Raw genomic sequence first — 18,169 nt, 5'->3', positions numbered from 1 at the left:
TCCTAAACTTAAAAAAAAAAAGTACAATGTTTCTTTAAACAATTAATCAAATTGCCACAAACCAGCTGCTGCACAGTGAACATGGGGCTTTAATGGCTCAATTGGGGGCCTGGAGATCCATAAATGTGCACGGTATAAGCACGATAAATGTACAGTAAATGTAGTTATGACTCGTAAACCATATGGGAAATTAAAAACCCTCTAATGCAAAAACTACTAGGTGGCCTGTAAAACAACACTCACACTGACACACTTTGAGACATTAAAGTGTGAACTACCAGCTGTTTTCGGTCCACTAGGATGCAGATAAATTGTGAGTTTACTGTCCTGTTAGGTAATTGATTGCAACAGCTGTATTCACTCTGATCCCAGATGTGATTCAGCCTGTGATTCAATGGCTAGAAGAAACATTAGCATAATCCTGAGTCCTAAACATCTGTTTTCAGACACCTTTTAGCAGGTGTTTTGTGTTCTCCATCTGCTCAGCAAACTACTGTAGCGTCATCTCATTGTCCTGCAACTAAAGGCCAGTGTTTTGCACTGTCACCTTTGATATCAAGCGATACCACAAGAGACAGTTGTTCATGGTGCCCGAGTCTGAAAATGATGCCCCTGCATAAGCAACAAATGCTTTTTTAGGATTCTGACTGCCCAAAGAGCTTTTGAGGATCTCTGAGAAATGCACACTTGTGCCGTTACCCATTTCTCTGTCCTCTTGAGAAAAGATAACTACGCTTCAGTTCAATGTCAGGAAATATAAAATGCTTTATTATAAAGGTGTTTGAAAATGTAAATAAAACCCTGTACTTTGATTTTAAATGTTTCTGATATTGTTTCTTTCCACAAAAAGTTGTTAAAATCCTTAAAATTGCTTCTACTCCTGCGCTTGTGTCAACTGAATACTCTTCTTCACAACTACAATGAAGCAGGACACCAGAGAAAGTTATGAAATCATTTATTCCCAGCACATGTGGTTGTGTACATCTCCAGCATACGATACTGTGCACATGAGAAGCATCATCATTGACATTAGGCTGTACATGAACGGTGGTCACCTCTCCTGCTCACACACTCTCTCTCTCACACACACACACACACACACACACATACACACTCAGTCACGCAGACAGACAGACGACTGGTCAGGCCTTCAGGGGACCAAAACTTCTCACCAGAGTTTGCCTGACTTGGCATCACATCCGCTCTGTTACTCACTAATCTTTGAGTCGATGAACACAGTTTACTGTGCTGTGGTACTCATGTCCTTGTAAACACCACAAGAGCTACAGTCCTGGCTCTGGCGCATGGTGAGACTAAAACACAGACGCTTCTTTTTTTTCTTTTGTTCTCCTTCTGATAGGCGGATAAGAAGAGGGTGTGGCTGTAGGACTACTGACTACACATCAAGCTTGAGTTTTGTGATTTTTCAGTGCAGACTTGGTCTCTAACATCTGGAAAAAGGAGGGGTTACACTGAAATCATCCCTCCTTCCCTCCCTCCCTCCCTCCCCCCCCCCCCCCCATCTTCCACATGCTCTTTACTAAACAGCAAGCTAAACACAGTTTCATCATACCAACAGGGAAAAGTTCATGACGACTACTGACATAATTAAGTTTTCTTTGCAAGAACGGAAAATGATACACATGCACACACACACGCTCACACCATCTGACACTTAGAGGCGTGCAAACTGTATGCACTTTGCCAGACATTGTGCACCAAAATCAAAAGGGGTTCAACTAAACCTACGGTGAGACTTCCTGTCACCTTTCAAAAGGTACGTGCACTGGAAACACGTGACCTGTAACTTCCTGTGTTCAGCTACACTAAAAACACAAGATTTTGAAGATGGATGTGGAGCTGCCATGGTTTTCTAGCCTACAGGATAAGACTACTGAAACAAGGCTACTGCAGTGATACTACCAGCCTGCTGTGTGTCTGGTTGTTTCTAGCAGAGCAGATCCTGGTGGGGGGTTCATTATTATTATTATGTACATGCAGCGCACAAGCAACTCCACTAGATGAGGGTTTAATTAGCCATCTGATCAGTTCTATGAATGCTTCAAGTGACCAAGATGTACAGAGCCAATGAGGCTTTTCCTCAGAAAGTGCCTATTAATCTGAAACCCGTTTTGGTCCACATAATAGTAGGTTTTTGGATAGGCGTTACTACTCCACGTCTGTCTTATGTTGCACGTTTATGGCCAAAATCCCAGAGGGCGTAAACCACACTCCTCTAAACCAGTGTTTCAAAGTCAGCACAGAAAGCGGAGGAGTCAAAGACGAGGTGCGTGTGCACTGTGATTGTGAATGAGACTACACGATTGAGTTAAAAAGCCTATATGGCACCAGAAACAAGTAAATTCAATGAGAGCGAGAGAAACAGCTGATCCATAAATAAAGCGTTAACTAAAAACGGTAAAAAGCGCAGGCAAAACAGGACGTACGTTAAGGGAGTTGAGCTGGGTGGGACAGAGATATGGCTGGAAGTCTAAAAAAAAAATCACATAGGCCACCTCTATGTGACGAAAGTTAATGAAATCAGTCCGACAAAGTCCAAGCAAAAAAAAAAAATTGAATGTTGGTGTCAACATCCACAAATGACGCCACTTCCACAAATTTAGCCTGGATACTTCAGGGGTTATCAAGCTCAGCTGATCAATAAATGGTTTACTTATTAAGACAACCCCGTCAAGAATGTTAAACAAGCAGAGTACGTTGGGATCCTCCTTTAAGCAAGTTAGTATGTTGAGATCGCATGCTGTTCAGCAGTACAGGTTATCAAATACTGGCCTAGTGCTGGTTGTGCGCGTTGTGTAAGAAGGGCAACGAGCAATAAGGAAAAGTCTGCTTTCTTTCCTTCTCCTGCCAGCCAGAACGCTACTCTCCCCTCTCCTGGAGCCTCCCTCCCCTCCCTTCTCCCACAGAAACCATATAAAAAGACAAACAATAAAATAATAAAATCAAAATACATACATCATTATCTTTCCCCTGACACCATATCCCCCCAGTCTCTCCTCTTTTATCCAGTCTCCTCCGTTATATAGTGTTTTCAATATGAAACAGTGGACACACCCATGTCAGATTCTAACATTTACATGGCTTTAGCGCAGTCTCTCTTGCTTTCCATCGAGCAAACGTTTGGAGAGAACGGGAGGAAGTACAAGGAAAGAGTGGAGGCAGGCGGAGAGGGACAGAGGGAGGCTTCAGCTCCAAAACAGAGGGTGGAGTATTAGTGATGCCATCTGTCCTCCTCACTACTTCAGGATTAGATGGAGTCCTTCGCCCAGTTCATCTGGAGAGAGAGAGACGAACGTGATGAAGGAAGAAGTTCATTAAATCCTTGTGAAATAATCATCTACAGAGCCTTGTTATAGGCCAAATGACAATGAGAGAGGCTACTGGTGCATTATGAGCTCACCTTTGACTGTGCTGATCAAAAAACAGCTCTCGTCAGGCAAGTTGTAAACCATCTGGAAGACAAAACAGACATGTTGAAAGGGAACTAATCAAACTAAAGGTTCCTTAATGTTTTAGTGGTGGCTGACAGGACGGACAGAGCATTCAGAGTTAGGAGAGGAGGTACAACACAGTACAGTCAGTCTGTGAGAATGTAAATGACATGCAAATAAGTGACACTATAGACAGAAGAGCTGCTGTTCCAGCACACAAAATAGTGACGCACAGCTCATTTCTTTCTCTGCACAGAGTGAATCAGTCGTGCCATTTACTCTTTGTCCCGTTCATTTCAGCTCTATTTTTGCATTTGTTTGGAACAGAGCTGCAACAAAGAGTCGATTTATCAATGAGTTAATGGAAACATTTTTTTATTGCCAACTATTCTGATAACTGATTAACTGTTTCAGTCATTTTTCAAGCAGAAATGTCAAACATTTGCTGGTTTCAGCTTATTAAATATAAGGATTTGCTGCTTTTCTTTGTTACTTATGACAGTAAATGAAGAGTGTTCGGGTTCTGGTTTAGTTTGGTCTTTCAAAATGATAAATAAAAACAAAACAAAAAGGACAGATCATCGGTAGACCAAGATGAAACTTGCACAAGCCTAGATACCAATATCAATATCTGAGAGCCGAAATATTATGGTTTATGGATCTTTAGCGTCTTCCATAGGTTGGATTGGAGGGTTTAGACAAAATTCACAGGAATTGAAGTGTAATAAAAAACAGGAGATCATTTATTCATAATTAATCTAATTTTTCTTGGACCCTATAATATAATATACTCATCACATCAATTTAAAAAAATCAACCTTAGCACAGACTATCTTGAACAGGTGCTCATCATTTTGCAGATGTTACAAAAGCAGAACAAAGCACATCTCGAAAGCTGAGCGATCAAGGAGTCTAACAGAATCCATGGTGATGTTTTTTTTTCAGTGTATCCCACAGTCTACCTATTTAATTATACCGTCCCTCTTGATAAAGAGCCCTCCACTGCTGAGAGTGAGATTTTAAAGTGCTAATGGAGAAGAAAAGGGTCTGTGCATGTGTTTGTGTTGGTACCTGGTCACTGAGCAGGATGTGTATGCCTGTAGGACCCTGTCTGTACACCTGGTTGATCGTGCCCAGTGGAAGACAGCACACAGATGCCATCTTGCGGATCAGCTCTGCGGCTGTGAGCTCCTCTAGGTACAGAGCATGATACACTGCACAGACACAGAGCAGAGAACAGGTTTGAACGTATGTTAATATTCACACACTGCATTACTCCATAGATTCATATCAGTGTCGGGCTGCTGTTAAAACACAGAGCTTGTTTACCGTGTAAACTAGAGGAGATGCTGTGTTCTCCGTTTTCATTGCTGCCGTGTCTCTCCAGCAGGGGGCTCTCTCGAGGGGACTCCTGACAGACGTACACGGTCAACCTGGGACGCACAGACCTGCACATGCGGCCACACACACACACACACACACACGAAAAATGAAAAAAAATACTGTCACCTTCTTATTGCTCATACAGGTGAACACAACCTCAAAAACACACACAAAGACACACACCTGGATTTAAGTGCATTGAAGAGTCTGATGCCATCTGCCGGCCCACAAATCTGAACCAGGTCGTCCCGGGTTAGCTTCAACAAATCAGAACCTACATAACAAGTGAGAGGGATGGTCACTTGCACTGCAGATGTTACAACATTCAATCCATGTTACAGTGTGTTTGACAGTGTGTGTGTGTGTGTGTATACCTGAGAAGTGAGAGAAGAGTCGTGTGTAGGAGTTGAAGCGATTTTTCAGTAGCCACTTCTGTGCATCCTGGATGGAGGCAGTGGGGCTCAGCTGCTGCAGGGGGACAGAGACACACAGGGCATCAACACAGAACACATACTTCCACATCTGGATTTGAGGTTTAGTTTCCCCACCAATTCAGTCCCATTGAGCAAACATACAACACTGCGCAGCTCTAAATGTTTGACGTGGCTGCGACTGCTGATTAAATTATTTTGCCACTGATCTGTCTTATTTACCATTATCAGTTAAGAAATGAAAAGTCAAATATTCTGACACAATTCACCATAATATTAGCATAATACATAAATAAAATGAAACCACACAACCAAAACAATAAATAAAATGTGAAATAATGCTTCAGTACTCTTATGTAAACACACACAAATGTGAACACAGTGGGCTTCATCAGGGTCAGCAAAAATGATTGAGATCATGTACGTGTATCGATAAGTCGTTAAGTAATGTATGATAAGTCCTAACTATCGTAATTATCATGATAGACCAATTCATACTAGCCAATCTGAAGCACAGTTGTAACCAGTTACATTTATAATACAACAGTGAGACAGCGTACACAACACCAGGACGCTGAATGGAATTGGCCATTGTTTATTTTATTATTTACATCTGGGCTTTTTCTACTGTGACATCTTAAAATGTCTGCTTTTGTCTGTAAGAAGAGTGCAGACTAACCTCCGAGTTGCTGCCAGGGTCTGCCTGGTGATTGGGTGAGGACGAGTCACTACAACACAAGAGACGACATTTAAGAGAGGTGAGATCAACACACACCTCGGTTAAAGGCCACACACACACACAGATATGGTGACATGGTTACCTGTCCGGTACTGAGGAGGTTGTATAGGTGGACAGCGGGGCGGAGGAGAAGGAGGGAGTAGCTGCCTGGTTGGGGCTGACGTAGGCATTGTCCGGCCACGGGGAGCACTGAGAGGAGACACACATATATAAATACCCAATGAATCAGACTTACTGGATTAATTAATGCTGTAGGCCAACTCCAGATATCCCAAAACTGAAAGGCATAAAGGTGGAGGAAAAGTCAAAGGTGGATTGGGAAATTAGCTTTGCACCGTCTCAACCCCATCTGCAGTTAAACACATTAAACAGCTGGGTGTCTACAGGGGGCAGACTGTGGATGGATTAATGGGGAGGAGAGTCGAGGAGGGTGCTTACACTGCCTCTCTTGGCCAGGGAGTCGCCACAGTCAGCGGGAAGTGTCCGCTTGCTTGACTTTTTCAGCTCGTGGTCACCCGCATCCTCTATGATGGGTTCAAGCCTCGTCTATGAACAGACACACAGCAGAGGTAAGCCAGTCGGTGACAGACATGCAAACATGACCAAAAACTCAGAGAACACACTTAAATCACACACAGAGTGAAGAACCTGAGGGTAGTCTCAGAACATGTTAAATTACTGCTCAGGCACAGATTTCTTTTTTTTTTCAGATGAAAGCTGTGATAAAACATCAGAGAGACAAAACCTTATCATCTGTACTTTGATTTTAAAAAAAGCTTAATCGAAGGACCTGTGTTTTTATGTACATTTTAGCTCATATCATGCAAACTGTGCAGGGTTTTCCTGTTTTATTGTGGATGTGAGCACCTCACCTGACATACATCACCAAATACTAAAACATTATTGGAAAAAAATGAGCAGAGACGCCATTTCACAAATACTTGTGAGTGTATACCGTTAAAGGCTGTCCTCAAATTGAACTGCTCATGACATCAGATGCATCTTAACATTACTGCCAACCACTTCCTGAAGCATACCAGATGCAGGGTTTCTTACAGATTATTTAAGAGTAAAATGTAAGCACTTTTCAGATATCTACAACAACAACTTCCAGACTCTCAAAGCCTTTGACATTTTATCCAAATTGATAATATAAATGCAACAGGGAAAAATAAAGTTTACTGAATTCCATCATACATACAGTAACTTTGTATGCTTAATCATGAACATTAAATGCTCGCTAATTGTGACACCAGAAGACAACAAACAAATGACGAATGATTTTTGAGTGATTGTGTGGATGAAACGCCAGATTATGTTCAAAATTGATCATTTTTAAAAGGATTATATTAAAATTCAAGCATATTCCTAACCTTGAACAAATAACGGTTCATATTAAGCATTTTCCAAAGTTTCCAGATTTTATATGAACTGTGCAGTCTCCATTCTGTCTTCTAAGCAGACACTGGTTTCTGTCGATGTTGCAACAGAATTAAAACTTCCTGGAGATGACATATAATCCATCGCAGTGAACAATCCATCACTTTGACTCTTTTGGCAAGTTGAATAATCATCATATTATGATGCACTGAGCACATTGTTCTAAAATCTTTTCTGTGGTTGTTTATTGATGAACCTGTGAGAAGCTCTTCCATCTAACGACTGTGTCATGACTTCTCTTTATTTATTAGTCACTGACACTATGCTCTGAAATTTCAACACACAAGTACTCACATTTGTTTCGAACTTTCCTTTAAGTGGCTATTTCCAAACAAACGAAACTTCTTTTTTTTAATTATTATTTTTCTGTTTTTTCAAAGTCAGTCAAAGACTGAAGATCGACAGCAAAGGGGATGAGAGAGACGGGGGAGCACATGCAGCAAAGGCTCTACCAACTGAGCTACTGGGGTGCCCTGAACAGATGAAACTTCGAAATATCCAACAGAAAGAAAAAAAAAAAAGAGAGAGAAAGAAAGAGCAAATCTTGCCTTTAAAACTCCAAGCCATTTGCAAAAATATTCCCTTTTCCTGGGGTCGAACAATCTGTGTGTCAACTGCCAACAGCATTTTAATTTTATATCTCGTTGGGGAAAATAAATAAATAAATAAAAAATTCAAAGCCAGATAAAAATGGGTAAAGAATAAAAAATGTATGTGAATTTGGTAGCTCCGCGAATTTAAGTGACTGCTGTTCGGTAGATTTTTTTCAAAGCTCGATAATCAAAGCGGATTAATCCAACATTTGGTTGGCAGAAAATTAGTTGGCAACAATTTTGATGAAGGATAAGCATTAGTTAGTGTCAGTTATTAAGCAAAAATGGAATAAATCTTTCGTCACAGCTTTTTAAAAATGAGCAATTGCTGCATTTCTCAGCTTTTTTCCTGTTGTACATCACTGTAAATTGAATATATTGAAGTTTTCAAATAGAATGTGAAGGTGTCACCTTTGGATCTGAGAAAACTGCTAGTTGCAGACCTAAAATGGCTGTTTGGATGGTGAACATTCATTCCAATTAATGCATGCTTGAGAAAATGGTTGGCAATGTCGTAGTCATTTGCGGTGCACAAGCTAAAACACCAGCATGGCCCCTTACCAGCCACTTTGCAGAAATATATTCGACTCACTAACATGGTTATCCCCCCCCCAAACAAAACTGAAGCAGCATACCTGGTAGTATTTAGCCTAGTTTCGTGTTTGTAAGGCCTGACAATCCTTGGCTGCAGCATACTGACCTCTGACAGGATAGTGGTATCATAAGAAGGCTGGTACTTTTCCCTCTCTTGAGGTGTGCGTTTCTCCATCTTCTCCCTGTCTGTCTTTTGCTTACGGTCCGCGCCCTTTGGCTAAACAGGAAAAGGAGAAGAGGAGGCCGGAAATGAAAGACAAGATTTAATAGACTGAATAGGTATAAAAAGCCCACCTGTGATAGAGTGAGTGTATACCTTAAAGACTTTGATTTGGCAGGAGGCAGAGTGGAGGTGCTCTGCGTACTCTCCACTTTCTCCCTGGGCGAACGTGTCGAACTGGATCCTGAAGGGGACGCCCTTCTCGCCGCCATGCTTCCTGGGAGTGAACTCTGTGCTGATGCAGTGCACCTGCGGACAGCGGGGAGACAAGAGGACGAGTGTGATCAAAATATGCGTTTGATGTGGAAATCCGGTGGCACGCCCAACAGATGGCACTAAAGGGAGCTGCTGTGTGTGTGTGTTTGTGGTTTGTGTGAGTGAGGCTGTGTGTTTGTGTGTGTTACCTGCACAAAAACAGAAGTTCTTTTGTTCATGTCCCACAGGAACTCTGCCGCATTAAGCTGGGAGGGGTGAGTCTTCGGCTCCACAATGCCCACCGACATGGGGATGTCTGTCACGTACACACACAGACACACACAGATATTTGAGCTCCACATCACACACGGCACAGTTAAGGTAAACATTTCTTGCTATGCATCATTACCGATGTCAAGAAGACGGTCGCCTGGACGGTTCCACTTCCAGCCCTCCAGCTGCTGGTGCTCCGTGTACTGCAGCCGGCGGTCATGAAACACCACTCGCACTATGCTCTACACACACACACACACACACACGCCATGTTAGGTGTGTACTTGACGGGATAAATAAAAGTGTTCCTGTCCAGCTGTCCTCCAGCTGTGAGGATACTCTCACCTTCACCATCTTGTTATTGATCTCTGGTAGCTCCCCTGGCTTCCTGTTGTCCAACATACGCACCTCGTAAGACTGGCCTGAGAGAGAAAAGAGAGAAAGAAACATGATGCATGAGGTGGCAAAAAATGAGCAATTTTAAAAACAAAAGACAGTGGAGTGAACACAGCTATTCCCTGTGCTCTAATGGTTTCCTTAAAGATAATAGTTTTTGTTGCCATATAATTTAGCTGAGACTGAAATCTCTGTATGGTTTAAGGGCTGTACTTTTTTGTAAAACTTTGTTGAGGTACTTATCTAAGAGTTGTCTTTGTGGCTAGTCTGACTCAACGGATGTAGACAGTTGGTTCCCCTCTTCCTCCCGCTATCTACGTGTTACTGTTTTCAAATCCCTGTCGCTATGTGAAACAACAACAACAACAACTACCTCAGAGGTATCAAACCTAGACGTTGAAATTGGCAAGTTACTCTAATTCCCCCTTTCACACTACCATCTTTTACAGTTTCTTCTGATGGGAGAAATAAAAAACAAGCTAAAGCATTATTTTAACTGTATTACTAGAATACAAATTGGTGCAGCCAGACTGTTCTCCAGCGCTGACAGAGTGCTGCAGCGGAAGGTTTCGCTATTTGAGACTACTTCATGGCAGATTTTATTTGTAAAGCTTGAGACAAAGCTCTCGGTTTCCAATGCAATGTTTAATGTGAAGGCTATTTAAGCTGTGGGATTTTCCAGTTGTCCCATACAAAAGTTGACTACTGGAGAGAAATTTGGCTTTGGAATTTTTGGCTGTCGATCAAAAACGTTGGTCTTGGATTGTACTGCGACAAAAGCCCAACAGATCTCAAGCTGATGTAGAGCTTCAGTGACCAAAGAGAGGCTGCAGGAAATTAGAATTTCATGTTGCCGTCCTTCTACCCAATCTCCTGCTCCTGTTTAACCTTTACCAGGTACCTGCACTATGATCAAAGCTTATTTATTGTTTCAATAAATTTTATGAGGGTGGTGCAAACGGATGACGCGAGTTCCTTTTGTCAATACAGGTATTCCTCACACCATCTGACATGACTGATATGAAACAGTTTGACACAGACTGTGACCAGGACTAGATCCATCTCACATGGTTTGACATGCAACATACTTCTAAAGATTGTGGTGCACGGTGTAAAGACATACCTCAAGAAGTTGAGTTCAAATAACTTCTATAAATGACATGTAAACTGTTGACTTGAAGATTTCAGGTCAACAGTTTACATGGGTTGGGATTAATAGGGTCTGTTGTTTATATGCAACAATGAATTTAATCGGAACAGCTGTGTGATCCGCACAAAAGTGATGTTACGTCATGCATTCCTCTCCCTTGTCTGATATTTATTAGTTTATAATTTGTTCAACACGCCAGTCTATCTTGCTTCCTTCATTTTCTTGTAGACTTGTTTGAATAAGTCACTACTTCAAATGTTTCTGCTGTCTAGGCATCCGATTTTATTAAGTTCTCTAAGATTTGTATTAACTCTAGACCAGTAGACCAGTTAACCTTAGAAGCCGCTATCTTCGGTACATCACCGTACATCACCACGCATATACATCAAGACGATGTGCATGCTCAGAAAGAACGCAGCCTGAAAATGATCAGGTTTTATTGTTTACATGGGACAATTTTTAATTTAATGGGTTTATAAAAAGGTTTAAACTACCCCGCTGCTACCGGCTTGGGCCTGTTAATTCAGATAAAGGAAGCATTTTTATTCTGTTTGTGCTTTTAAACTGATAATAATCGGAATAGTAGGCTCCCTGTTAACGCAATTATACTGGCACCGCAGGACTATTCCCTTCTCTACCAAACTTATACATTTGACTACACGGTATACTTGGCACACAATATGCCATCCTGACACAGATTATCATCTTCAAACAGCACACTCAGTGGTTTGGAAAAATGTTCTTGCATGAGCAAATAAGTGACCTGAAGCTGCATTTTTGCTGCGCTAACAATTCTTAATAATTCCACACTGGGGAAATGTATGTCTTATTCTGTTAATCTGTAATAATTGACTTACAACATCTGTCTTGCAGTAAAGCATATAAAGACATATATACATGTTCACATCTGTTGCTGCTTCTCATAAGAAAAGAAGATGTTATGATTTCCTCCATTCTTGTAAATCCCTTTAAATGACATTAAATAAAGTTAATCTTCATTTGTGCCATGAAGCAATGCATCCATCATCGCCAAACTGACGGCGCTGAGCACAGGCCAAAAGAGCTCACGTCAGCAATGGTTTCATTTTACAGTAATTACACTAATGTGCAATAAATTTATGTGCTAATTATTTATTGATGTTAAAAGATGGGTAGAGCACAAAGAAGTGCGACATGTATGTATGAACCATCAAATACAGAAGTCTTAATGTGCAGTTTTAGTTGTTTAAGCAGACAAACAAAGCAACACATATTCAAAGAGAAATTAAGGAGAAGTAAAACCAAAACATTTCTCCTGAGTGCATATATCGTGCATCTCACCTTGGTTTAGGTATGTGAGCGTCTCGTCATGCAGCTTGATAGCGGGCGACGTGGCGGTGCACAGCACATACTGGAATGGGGGATTTTTGGTCTCGTTTTCAGGAGGAATGCTGGAGTCCTCCTGCTTGAAGATTGGCAGAGCCAGCACATCGCTGAGAGGAAGAGACAGAAGAGAGAGGAGAGGAACACAACAACACAGTCAGCATGAGTGTGAGGCAGAAAAGACATGCGAGAAAACAGAAGACTCCATCATAACAGAACAGTTGTGGGAGCTTAGAAGTTTTCCGTGAACAGCTTAATTGGCGCATTTTCCTTGCCTCAGGCCTCTCAATGTTTTGGCTTGTTATTTATTAAAAATTCGAAAGCTTTTATTGAATCTCCAATGACACGTGGGGCCCATCCTTATGGCAACATAATCACCATGAACTCCCTTAAAGCAAAAAGAAACCCTGCCTTTATTTGGAGAGACTGGACGTTCTCGTTAAACAACTTTGCAGTTTATCTCTAAAAAAAACCACACCAAACTGTGCTATTTAAACTGTTGCATGCTCAATTTTTACCTCCACGCCCTGTGGAATTATAAAATGGATCAGCTTATTTTAGAAGAAGTGACGAAGGCTTTCCATCGATCAAATGGCTCTCTTATTATGTATGCATGAGGGTGCAGCGGGATAAATGAACAAAAACACCCAGAGATAGCCTGAGCTGCTGCTGACACACACTATCTCTCACACTTGGCAGCCAATCGAGACAACCAACCCGTCTTCAGCTCACCCTGACAAATGTTGCAGGAGTGTCAACGGGTGCACAGTGAGCGGGGGGCACAAGTGTGTGTGTGTGTGTGTGTGTGTGTGCAGATCTCAGTGCCTGTGCAGAAAAAGAGCAAAGAAATGCAGATCATGGCATCTCATTACCTGGAAAAACTTTTTGGCAAGTGATGCTGCTGCTGCTCTAAACCTCAGCCACACTTAAAAAAAACATCAACAAAAACAGCCCGACAATTTCAAGACATTCCTGCAGCACTTTTCTCCAAACAACAAAGTCTTACAAACGGCAGCCTGCTGGATTTTCACCCTCAAATCACCTTTCTTGATTAGTTGCTGATGCGTTTTCTCTGCCGAGTGGGTACCACAACGCTGTTAGCCCCCGCTGCCCAGGAAAACTACATCTGCTTCCTGAAATCTGAGGAGCTGGCTCCACTGACACACTGAGACATTCTGTTCCTACCAGCTGCTGACTCCAAACATGCCCCGCAAACCCACCCACCCCAGCAACACAGATAGCACACTACTCCTGGAGCCACTGACACCACACAAACTCTCTAATTTTACTAATTCACTTAGATGCAACACCATCGCTTGAGTATTAGTTAACTTGCTTACTCTCACAGGAGTCTAGCACTAGTCCACGTCACGCTCAGATAAACTCACGCTAAATGCAGATGGCTGAGGAGGCCGCAGCTGATAAGACACATGCATGCCCTGGGATCCTTGCCTTCGTCACACAAATATCATCACCTCCCATAACCTATTACGTAACACGGCGCAGACATACCAGGAGTTACTAACTGAACAGGTGGTTTACAACAATACCAAAATACCGCAGACAAATTATCAACAAGGAGCGCTGACTAACCACTGTGCCACTGATTCATGAGATGACACATTTAGGAAGAAATGTTGGGATCACATCAAAGTTAACATGGAAAAATTAGTTTCAGAGCTGCATGTATTTCCTGTAACTTGTAACTTGTTTGTGGCTACTAGGACATAATGTTATCAGTTTCAGCACCACAATTTGGTGAATGTAAACAAGTTTTAGCATGTTTTAAAAAAGGAAATTTTAACATTTGAAATTCGATAACGACTGGACAGACTGTCGCTGAGGAAGATTGTGTGATTTGATCAAAAGCTCTAAACAGCAACTTAATCAGAAAGCCTGCGGTGAATCTGTTTTGTCAAATGATCAAAAACCAGACCTTGCACACACTACCAACTTTTGCTGCTAGACACATTACAGTTGAAAATCTTAAAGGGTCGAGAGTTGGTATTGAATGCCTGGCCCGATTTTTAAGTTTGTTTACTTTGATAAGAAATGTTTTCTAACTTCGGCCAATATAATCAGGGAACTATTCTGACAAAATGAGAATGTTTCTGACTGATTATCCATGATTGTCAAAGTTTAGTCAGATTGCCAAACTTCTAACAAAATTGCTTAATGCATCAGAGTTAAATGAGATTATTTCCCTCAAAATGAATTTTGATAATCATGGATCATCAGTCAGAAACACCCTTGTCGTTTACATCAATACTATAATAAAGATTGTTGAAAAAAATCATTTAATTTAAAATAAAAGGATAGTTAGGTGTTTCTTAAGCTGCATGGGAGAGGACAGAAACTTATGCCACCTATACCTCTAAGTCAACTGACCCTTTTAGGAAGTTTTCTAATTAAAAATACTATAATCAGACCCGTCACCTTTGACATAATGTACAGCCTTTTGTTCCCACACACACACACACACTGGTCTTTAGCAAAGCCATAGAGCTGTTTCGAGGGGCCAAAACAGGGCCTCAACTGCAGGCTTCCTCTGAGTTATCTTGAAGTGTACACAAACTTTAGGTCTCCATTTGGCAACTCACCAAAAACCCAAGCAACAGGGTGAACCAATGAAACACATTTGAAGCTCACAGTGTAACACATGTTGTTCCTTTGCTTTGTGTGTTTTCAGAGAAATTAATCTTTGTCCCTGATCGTAGCACCCTACAGTGGCTGCCCTACTCCAAATCCCAAAACAAAGAGAAGCCATCACACTCAATACAAAGGGGATAACACACACAGACAGGGGGTGTAATATGAACTCTTCCAGACAGAGTGTGTGTTTGTTGAAGCTGGGCATGTTGGCATGTTGACCCCGTCTCTAACCTCATGCTGTAGGCTCCAGCCCCCAGCTCCTGCCCGATGCCGGACAGGCTGGCATCGAAGTCGTGCACCAGCCCCGACTCTATGGTGGCGTCGTCCATCTTCAGCACCCAGGCCATCGGCCCCAGCTCCTTGTCCTCGGCTTCTACTCGGAGGGCCGCCAGCTTGCTTCAGGTACGAGAGGTCGGCTAGCGAGGAAGTGGGTTCTTCTGAGTGACGCCGTGAGAGGAAAGTTATGCTGCTAGCCCGCTAGCCGCTCCTTGGCAAGCTGAGCAGGCGAACTGGTAGCTTTCCACAGAGACTGGACGTATCGCCATATCTCCACTCGAGATTTTTAGGGGCTTCAATCACCAAACGCAGTGCTCCACAACTGGCAGACTGCCTGAAAGTAACGATAAGTTAGAGTCCACTCAGCTAGCGAAATGTTGGTCGTGACTGAAGATGCGAGCTGATTGTCAACATGCTAACGTTAGCTAACAGTTAGCTAGCTCTACAAAGGCAACTTATGCAAGCTAGCATGAATCCAGCAGCGCAGTCGTTACCTCAGGCACAGCGTCTTCAATCAGTCTAGCTAACGTTAGCCCAAAAAAAGGCAACAAGCAGAGAGGATGATTTTTGTTTTAGTCCACCCGCCGCATCCCACGCAGCGTCCGCACAGCTGTTGCTACCTAGCTATCAGGCTAGCTAGCATCAACTTCACTTGCTTTGAATCAACTGTGTGATGTCCGGTGACCTAGGGGCGGCTCTCCTCTGGCGCTCCCTGTACCATCCCAACCCGCTCTCCTCTTCTCATCGCGGGGCTGGAATCACCGCTAAGGCTCCCAGTCCTTGAGACGCAGTCCTTTAACCATCCAAAGTGCAGCGGTTGATACAAAACCAAGCATCAACATGGCTCCCTCAGCATTCAGACTGTCGGTCTGTGAAGCCTGCAGGGCTGCCACCGCCAGCCTCAGGAAGGATGCCAGGAGAGGCGGTCGACCAATCAGAGGGCGCCTTCTGTGCCCAGCGCAGGGAGATTAGCCAATCACAAACCTTAGAGCTTCCGTCATTGTGTCCAACTGTAGTTGCGCTCTGCCGCTCAGAAACTATAATGCACCTACTAAGTCATTACTGTCAACAAAGATGAGCACTGGGAGAGGAGAAATACTGCAACAACCCACGGAGCGACACGGCTCACTGGTTCAAACGTGAGAGGAAGCGATAACCAAAATAGTTACTCATTAACATGTGTGACGGAGAACTATAAAACAAACTAAATAAACATGTCACCCTTGTGTTTATCAGCTCATACCGTGTGAACCCGCCGCCGCCTTGTCTCTGTACGGGGGCTCGGAAGTTTTCAGTGTAGGGCTGCCAGAACAACATCGCGTAGCTGAAGCGCGTCTTCACTTCGAATAAACACGACCGGTACCGAGGAGGTCCACACAGCAGCTCATGTCGGTGTCATGTCTGTGAGGTGCAGAAGAGTTTGCTCCTCAGGTGGCGGCAGACTTGTCGGTCTGGTTAATGATTATCCACCCGGTCGGACCCTGGACGAAGCGCGTGTTCAGGTCTCTGGGGTGGCGACGTTTTTTCCGAGCAGGACACGCGCTATTTTGGCCCGAGGAGGGGAAGACCCGCCTCATGACTGCAAGACTGTCCCCCCCACATCTGACTCCTCATGAGCCCGAAGTCTATATTCAGAAGATTGTTGTCATTTCTGATACGTTAAAGGAAAAGTTCAACCAAAAAGGAAAATTCAGTCATTATATAATCACCCCGATGGAGAGTCGGGTGAAGACCGCAAAACATTTCTGGAGCTTCGCAGCAAAACAGAGTTGCAGCATTCTCCTGAACAACTGGAGAAGATAGGGACTTGTTTTAAAATGTATAAAAACAACCAAAATAAAAAACATAAAATGGCCTCATGCAGCTTTTTTTCTGTTTTAAAACAAGTCCCCATCTACTTCAGTTGTTTAGCAGAATGCTGCAACGTTGTTTTGCTGTGAAGCTCCAGAAAAGTTTTGTGGACAAAAGAAATTCACCTGATTTCCCATCTGCATGTTTGGGAGTAGATAATGACTGAATTTTCATTTTTGGGTGAACTCATCCTTTAATGTGTAAATAGCATTTTTCTGTTGCAACTGGTCGAGGTGAAGGTGATTATTGCTTTATAAACTTGTTTGCATGTAAAAGTGTTCACATTTTAATATTATTTCTCCTTGAATTATACTGGAGAAGAACTATACAGTAAAATAAAATGCATATACTCAAAGTACAAGTATATTGTACGCACTTATATTCCTCTAAGTTAGTGAACTTTTGCGAGGACAGACAGTGTCTTAACTGCAGGGGCTTGGCAGACAGTCGGTGACTGCTTGGAGGCCAATGATTTACAGTCTGTATCTGGCCTCTTTAGCTGCACCTAAATTTACAGCCCAGAGACATATGCATACATGATATTCAACACCGCTTTCTCAAGTGGCTGTTGCATAAGACATAATATCATAAATGTTATATTTTGCACTGCATGTCTGGATTAGTCCACTTTAACAGTGGTTCCAGAGCTTAAAAACAATCTTGTTTTTTTTAAATCATCGAACATTTATAAAGTCAGCAGAATAATAAAAAATATTAAAACCTAACAGGTTATAGACATTAAGAGCAGTTTAACCAAAGAGACATTTTTCCACCCTGAACAGTTTCATTTCAATGATTTTTAGATGCTCAAAGAGTGAAAAGTATCCAGTGTTTCACAAGGACTGACGGCAAAAGAGACAAATCAACTAAAAAATAACTGTAGTTTGGTAGATTTTTTTTTCTTTCTTTCAATCGTATCCTTTGTTATTTCAACCTCCTGTGTGCTTCAAGGTAAACTTGTTATGTAAAGTAGAATTAATGCAAAAAAGGACAAGCTTTTCTGGAGTGACTTGATTCTTACATGTTTTAAATTCCCCCTGGTTTAAGTTACAGGTGGACAGTGGAGCAAAGGAGCTACAGCAAGTAATCCATTAGTTAACGACTATTAAATCAAGCACCAACTATTTTGTTAATCGATTAATCGGTTTCCGATTTCTATACT

General features: G+C 42.3%; 1 protein-coding gene across 2 annotated transcripts; it reads right to left on the bottom strand.

Moving 5' to 3' along the window:
- Positions 1-938: 938 nt before the first annotated feature.
- ubp1 (upstream binding protein 1) lies at positions 939-16,605 on the bottom strand. 2 transcript variants are annotated; one of them, XM_073463003.1, is made up of 17 exons: positions 15,651-16,338; positions 15,112-15,490; positions 12,187-12,338; positions 9,666-9,742; positions 9,457-9,562; positions 9,257-9,363; positions 8,949-9,101; positions 8,739-8,849; positions 6,444-6,551; positions 6,088-6,194; positions 5,946-5,994; positions 5,210-5,303; positions 5,019-5,109; positions 4,782-4,900; positions 4,524-4,666; positions 3,422-3,473; positions 939-3,295 (listed from the first exon to the last, which is right to left on the bottom strand). In XM_073463003.1, exons 2-17 carry the CDS (start codon positions 15,225-15,227, stop codon positions 3,258-3,260), a joined length of 1,623 nt encoding a protein of 540 aa, XP_073319104.1. In that variant the 5' UTR covers positions 15,228-15,490; positions 15,651-16,338; the 3' UTR covers positions 939-3,257. The 2 variants fall into 2 exon arrangements, with proteins under 2 accessions (XP_073319104.1, XP_073319105.1); XM_073463004.1 differs by lacking the exons at positions 15,112-15,490; positions 15,651-16,338 and adding an exon at positions 16,400-16,605.
- Positions 16,606-18,169: the final 1,564 nt, after the last annotated feature.

The sequence above is a fragment of the Pagrus major genome, chromosome 3 (assembly GCF_040436345.1).
Source record: "Pagrus major chromosome 3, Pma_NU_1.0".
NCBI classification, from domain to species: domain Eukaryota; kingdom Metazoa; phylum Chordata; class Actinopteri; order Spariformes; family Sparidae; genus Pagrus; species Pagrus major.
The sequence above is the reverse complement of the archived record's forward strand: the minus strand, read 5'-3'. Positions and strand labels throughout refer to the sequence as shown.